The following is a 7,500-nucleotide window of genomic DNA, read 5'->3' on the forward strand; positions in this document are numbered from 1 at the left end:
GATGGAAGCTTGGGGCCATAAATAAATGGACCTTGGGCCGCAATTGGCCCCCGGGCCGTACTGTGGACATGCCTGGTTTAATGTATGATTGGAGCCAAATATCAGTATTTCAATTTAAAAATAATAATTCAGTTCTCTAAGCTCAGTCATAGGATCACCAAATCACCATGTCATGACTCCTCATGGTGGCCCTGATGGGTTTTATCCTGCACTTTTTCATCAATCAGATGTCATGATGTATCAGTAAATAATTCACTTGTAGCCTATTTGTTCAGTCAGGCAATCAGGCAACGTATCATATCATAGGAGAGGTTATCACCCTCAGTAAACAAGCCAAAAAATCGAATCAAGTCATTGAAAACTTCTATAACTGGATCATTTTCCAAACACGGCCCTAGGTCAAGGTTTTGTGTCTTTAATAAGGCCGGTGATCCCATGCAGTCGATTGCAATATAAAGAAGAGGAAGCTGGATTAACAAACAGCATGGACGCTGCAGAATTGATATTCAGTGAATGTTATTGGCTTCTCCTTTTTCTCTTTGAAAACACAGAACAGATTTTTCAGACTTTGTCATCTGTTTTTAAAAGCAGCATCATTTAACCACCAACTCCAGCTTCACACCACCTACATGAGAGCTTTTTCTGTTTCCTTTGTACTCGATGCTCCTCTCGCCCACAGAGACAGCCAGAATGGAGACATCGATCGAGGGGACAAGAGCTTCAGCTGCGGTCAACCCGTGTGGGGCCTTGCCTTCGGACCCAGACCTCCAAAATCAGCAGCAGTGTCACGCCCCACTAGAATACCACCAAAAGGGAACAATAGCCTGCTCCTGGCCACAGGGCTGGAGAACGGGATGATCAAAATCTGGAACGTCTTATCAGGTGAGGGTTGTGTCTGTGCTGTGTTTCTGATATGATGAGTTTAGTGTAGCTGGTTAAAAAAAAAATGCATCTCTGTGTTTTCAGGTGAGGCTGTGTTTAATCTCTACGGCCATGAAGGTGTCGTCAGAGATCTGGTTTTCCCTCAGAACGGGACCCTCACACTCATATCATCTTCCCGGGACAAGACTTTGAGGATTTGGGATCTGGCTCACGTAGGTATGACAGCTCTCCTTCTACACGTCAACTCAAAAGAGTTCAGTGTTTTCCATCATCATTTTAAGCGGTGCTTCCAAACAATCCCGACTGATATAACTGGAGTGTTGACTTTCCAAAATGCAGTGCAAACAGTTTGACAGGTAAATATCTGAAGCAAACAGCAGCTGTTTACATTCAGGGAGGACTTTACCTAAGAGCTGTTACACTCAGAGATGCTGCCTCTTGAACTTGCTTGGATGCAGGTTTGTTATAATGGAGACAAACATTTTGAACGCCTTTATATTGGTGTTCAGCTTTAACCGAAGAAGATGGCTTCATATAATGCCAATAAGGAAGAAGAACTAGCCTACACGTGTGAACCTCTGCTAGGATGAACTTTAAACAAAAAGCACCATCATCACAAGTGGGTTTCCTTGTGAACATTTTCAAACAGATCAGGAAGTTTGACATTTGAGACTTCTTCTCCGCTTTGGTTAAGCAACCTTCCTACCCTGCTTTCTGTCATATCGTCCAGCTTTGTAAGATGCTTCATTCTGATTGGTCAAATCCCCTTGACGACGGTTATTAACTTTCACTCACATGAGTGACATCAGAGGCAAACTGATCACACGTCATGTCAAATCAATCCACGGTAAAGAGTTCTGGTACATTTCGCTTCTGCTTGTTGACACCACAGATCGTAAGGTGAGGAAAAAACGTTAGCTTCCGTTAGCAACATAGTGGTAAACAGATTGGCTAAAACGTTTGTTTTGGTTAGCATGCTAATACGGCAGGCTACGTCCAGCTATATTAGCAATGGTAGCGGAGCCAAGACAAGAAACTGACGCGAAACTGCCTGCTAACCAAACATTATGGCTTACTTATATGGTGCACCATGTATCTGGATAAAATAAAGCAGGTCCACTGAAACTGAAGATGCTCTTTATTCAATTCTTGTCATTTAAGCCTTTTGAATTTTTTCTTTAATATTCACTATTATTTATTTTCTTATTTATTTATCTTTTATTCTAAATCATTATGTTTGCTTTTTTAATTAATTCACTTATTTTGTTTTCTTATACTTTAATCTCAGAATTCTGACTTTAATCTCAGAATTCCGACTTTAATCTCAGAATTCCGACTTTAATCTCAAAATTCTGACTTTAATCTCAGAATTCTGACTTTAATCTCAGAATTCTGACTTTAATCTCAGAATTTGGACTTTATCTCAGAAATTAGACTTTAATCTCAGAATTCTGACTTTAATCTCAGAATTCTGACTTCAATCTCAAAAATCTGACTTCAATCTCAGAAATCTGACTTCAATCTCAGAAAATCTGACTTTAATCTCAGAATTCTGACTTGAATCTCAGAATTCTGACTTTAATCTCAGAATTTGGACTTTAATCTCAGAAATTAGACTTTAATCTCAAAAATCTGACTTTAATCTCAGAATTCTGACTTCAATCTCAGAATTCTGACTTTAATCTCAGAATTTAGACTTAATCTCAGAATTCTGACTTCAATCTCAGAAATCTGACTTCAATCTCAGAATTCTGATTTTAATCTTAGAATTTAGACTTAATCTCAGAATTCTGACTTCAATCACAGAAATCTGACTTTAATCTCAGAAATCTGACTTTAATCTCAGAATTCTGACTTTAATCTCAGAATTCTAACTTTAATCTCAAAAATCTGACTTCAATCTCAGAAATCTGACTTTAATCTCAGAATTCTGACTTGAATCTCAGAATTTGGACTTTAATCTCAGAATTCTGACTGTAATCTCAGAATTCTGACTTCAATCTCAGAATTTAGACTTTAACTCAGAATTTAGACTTTAATCTCAGAATTTAGACTTTAAAATCATAATTCTGACTTCAATCCAAGAAATCTGACTTTAATCTCTAAAAAGACATCACTTGCTTTAATTGTTTACATTGTTTTTTTGGTATTTTATGTGTAAAAATTCAAATAAACAGATCTTTGAAAAAATTATGAGTATATAAAATAAAAATAAGACAATGCACTTTAACTTTTACTGTTATGTTTTATAACTGGTGTTATTATTATAAGCCTCTGTTGGAGTTTATCTTATCTTGGCTTTTTGATAGCATGTCTTACATAATTTTTAAGGTTCAGGTTCACTTGATTTTCATTCAATCATGGAGGAATTAAAACGTTACTCTGGTCCAGCAGGATACAAAATAGAAGCTAAAAAATAATCCCTATATATATTTAAAAAAAACATGGTTAAAAACTTGCATGTTTTAAATGTTCTTCTTCTAAAGTGTGTTTTATGACCTCTGTCAAGATGACATACTTGTCTTGAGTAAAACACTTTGAATTGCCCTTGTTGCTGAATTGAGCTTTATAGATACTCTTGCCTTACCTCTCCTGGTGTCAACAAACGAAGTTTAAAACAAGTCAACCTTACCTTTTCCAGAGTTCTGAAATGTACCTTTAAGCTTTACAAATTTGCCTCACAGAGAGAGAGAGCAAGGAAACTCAAGTGGAGGGGGCACAACAAAATGTGCAATTTGGCAGGACAAGGAGTGAATACGTTTGTAATTTCCTCTGCTCAGATGAGTTATATTATACATATTTAATGTGTTTTTTATTTGGATATCTGTTCCAAAATAGGGGCAGTGGATCCCCCCCTCATGTGCTGCTTCTCAGTCTTGTTTATTAGTTTGTTTTACATCCAAACTTCAAGAAATAGAGACATAATCCTGACCAAAGAATTTGAATGTAAGACGGAACAGGAGTGCAAAAAATGTTGCAAGATAAGTATCAGGGCGTTTTTCTTGACAGCTCACAGGTTGTCATATGTCGGAGCGTTCTTGAACACACCTCCCTCTTCAAACATTAACTCACAGAGATGTTATTACCAAACAATTTTCAAGGCCCCGCAAACTCAATTTCACACTACATTGGTATCGACTGAAACAACGACTTCCTGGAATGATGGAAGTCCGGCCAAAGGCTCGCAGCACACACTGATGAATAGCGGCCAATGAGTATTCAGAATGTGCTCTTCCACTTTTTAAATACTTCTCTGCTCCTCTCTGTGTATCTCTCACTTCGCCTCTGTGTTTTGTCGCTCTGCTAAACCTTCTGCTCCAACTGGAGAGGTTAGAACAAACAAATGTTGTTGTTTACACATACAGGAGTCACACTCTCCTCCACCACTTCTGATACTTTTCTCCTCCTGTAGCGCGTCTCATTCAGATCTGTGCGTTTTTCTCTTTCTGTGTGTCGTAGGTAAGGTGCAGGTGCTCTCCGGCCATAAAGACTGGATCAGCTGCTGCAGCGTGTCATCGGACTGCAGCATGATCGCCTCTGTCGGCAGATTTGACAGAGTGAGTTACGCTGTTGTAAAAGCATATTGTTTTACGACCGAAGCAAAGTGAGACGTTGGAAAACACAAACAACAAACGCAGCACTGTGGTTATTTTATCTAAATTCTTTTTATACATGTTTTTGCATGTTTGTGCTGTTTTTTTGTTTTACTTTTTATCTGTTAAAAATCACCCCTTCTTTTTACTGTGAGTCTAAGTATTTGACAGGTTTGTAATCTGCAGTCTTCACATTGATTTAAAAATATTTGGCAGCCAGTGTTGTGTAAAATCATCAATACTCATCAGTAGGGTTGCAAAGGGGTGGAAAATTCCCAGTACATTTCCAGAAAGTTTCCAGTACATTTCCATGGGAAGTTAAAGCTCCTGTGAGGAGTTTTTGAGTGGTCATGAAATGGACTGAAATGAACAGTGATGCCTCTTTATGACCTAGAAAAGCAAACAAGATTATTAGAAAAGGTGTTGATCATTTCTGTTTAGTTATTTTAAAGCCTGAAATCGCTGTGAGAGGGTAGGTGTCAGATGAGGTGATTGAAAGCACAGTCAATAAAAACTCTTTTTCTGCAGTAAATATTCTTAACGAGTGAAATAGTTGACTGTTAGCTGAAAGGACAGGACAAAATAAGCAAGATCACTTAGTCCACAGGGGGGCGCCAAAGTCAACACATACAGAAAGTTCCTCACAGGAGCTTTAAGCTGGGAAATTTTGGAATAGTCCAAATTTGGAAATTATGGGAATTAACTGGGAATTAACTGGGAATTGAGGGTAATTTAATAGAAAGGTATCATATTCAAGCACAAGTATTTGATTTGTTATAAGCAGACATCCATCCAAAATAATACAATTAAAACAGATGTATTTGTAAGTAGAACTTTAACATGAATGTTGAGTTAATATTACTCATCCCCCTGACTCAACCCATTCAAAAATGAACAACAATGCAATCCCAACAAAGTCCCATTCAAAATTGTTAAATGAAAAGTGCATTTAGGGGGCGTGGTCTCAATAGCCCTGCAGTAAGCAGCGTGCTATGTGCACGTGATTGAGGAATAGCATAGATATTCAACTGTACTTGCATGAAATCTGGTTGTTTTAGTCAGGATTATGCTAAAATATATTTTCCCCAACTATATTTAATAGTTGGGGATTAAGAGTCAACCTTCAATTTAGTAAATTCCTGGTTTATCCCTGTTTATTCCCATGGAAGGTTTCCAACTTTGAAAATTTCCAGGAATTTTGCAACCCTACTCATCAGGGACTCTGGTATATTAAGACCTGATGGGAGCATATAATCCGTCCTTTAACTCCGCCTCCTGAGGGATTTAATTTCTGATCGTTACCTTGAAAAGAATCCAATCTTTATTTCTCTGATGACTTTAACTAAATTGCAGATAAGTGCTATCTTTCACTGGTCCGTCTGCCCTGCATTGATCTCATCATCTTCATCTGCTCCTGTGTTAAGCGGTCATAAGACTCCCACAGTTCATCAGCGTTCATCATTCTCTGTTGTTTCTCTTCGGAGACATTTGGAGCACAAGGTGGCTCTTCCCACTCTCGTCACACTGCTAGTTCGACACTTTCCCATGTGCAAGAAACAACCACTGAGCGTTGTGTAACCGCAGCTTTTAAGATCGCAATCACACATAAAAGTTTTCTGCTTGTTTCAGCTTGTCCTGTTGACATTCACTGAGTCACTCAGTTACCAAGAATCGAGCATTGCAACGTCTGCGGTTGTCACTGCAGGGCCAAAACTGCTCAGCCCGGAGTCGACCCACATTCATTACTCCAAATAAAAAAGCATCATTAGTGCGAGTCGTGAGGCTGACTAACCGTAATGATTTCTCTGTGAATAGATGGTGTGTTTGTGGAGTCTGCGTTCGTACACCTTCATGAGGAACCTGTCAGGAGGGACCAACAAGACCTTGTACCTGCTTTCGTCCTGTGACTTCTCTCCTGACGGGGCGCTGCTCGCCACCGCAGCTTTCAGGGGCTCCAGCTGGTGGATCGACCTGTGGGACCCGTACACTGCAGAGAAACTGGCCACTCTGACGTGAGTTTAGGATCACTTCTGCCTCTCAAAGTGAACTTGTATATTGTTTGCAGCTGAGGGACCTGAAAAATCCAAACTGGACTGGACTATTTATTAGATGAAGTGTTATCAATGCAAGACTTGAGAGTATTTTCATCCTCCACTGTCACTATCACTGTTTGCATCCGACACGCTACCTGAAAGTATGTCCTGGTGTCCTGTGTCTGGTGCAACCTGTTTCATGTCTCCTTCTTGAGAAAATAAAGTCCTCAATAAGAAGGATCTCTGAGTAAAGCTGCTTTAGGGGGTTATTCCTAAACAGCTCTTCATTTTTCCCACAGTGATTACTTTGAAGATTACGGGCAAAACCAAATCTCAGCGATTCAGTTCTCCCCGAACGGTTTGCATTTGGGGATCGTGACTGACGACAGGTGAGCAGTTTATCATTTCCATTTTATAAAACCTTTAAAATGTGTTATTATTATACCATAATTATCCCATTTTCAATCCAGGATCTCTGACTTTAATCTCAGAATTCTGACTTCAATCTCAGAATTTGGACTTTAATCTCAGAATTTAGACTTTAATCTCCGAATTCTGACTTTATTTGGACTCTAATCTCAGAATTCTGACTTTATTTGGACTCTAATCTCAGAATTCTGACTTTAATCTCAAAAATCTGACTTCAATCTCATATTTCTGACTTTAATCTCAGAATTTAGACTTTAATCTCAGAATTCTGACTTTATTTGGACTCTAATCTCAGAATTCTGACTTTATTTGGACTCTAATCTCAGAATTCTGACTTTAATCTCAAAAATCTGACTTCAATCTCATAATTCTGACTTTAATCTCAGAATTTGGACTTTAATCTCAGAAATCTGACTCTTTTAAATCATAATTTTGACTTCAATCCAAGAAATCTGACTTTAATCCCAGAAATCTGACTTTAATCTCAGAAATCTGACTTTCTTTTAAATCATAATTCTGACTTCAATCCAAGAAATCTGGCTTTAATATATAAATCCTTACTT

The 7,500-nt window shown here is 38.3% G+C and overlaps 1 protein-coding gene across 1 annotated transcript in view; it reads left to right on the forward strand.

Moving 5' to 3' along the window:
* The first annotated feature begins 629 nt into the window (after positions 1-629).
* wsb2 (WD repeat and SOCS box containing 2) overlaps positions 630-7,500 on the forward strand; it is a 7,886-nt gene continuing 1,015 nt past the window's right edge. The window contains exons 1-5 of the mRNA XM_034679412.1: positions 630-882; positions 967-1,098; positions 4,342-4,439; positions 6,291-6,487; positions 6,808-6,897. Of these exons, the coding sequence (XP_034535303.1) occupies positions 630-882; positions 967-1,098; positions 4,342-4,439; positions 6,291-6,487; positions 6,808-6,897 (770 nt within the window). The remainder of the gene's footprint in view (positions 883-966; positions 1,099-4,341; positions 4,440-6,290; positions 6,488-6,807; positions 6,898-7,500) is intronic.

This window comes from Notolabrus celidotus, unplaced genomic scaffold (genome assembly GCF_009762535.1).
Source record: "Notolabrus celidotus isolate fNotCel1 unplaced genomic scaffold, fNotCel1.pri scaffold_541_arrow_ctg1, whole genome shotgun sequence".
NCBI lineage: Eukaryota > Metazoa > Chordata > Actinopteri > Labriformes > Labridae > Notolabrus > Notolabrus celidotus.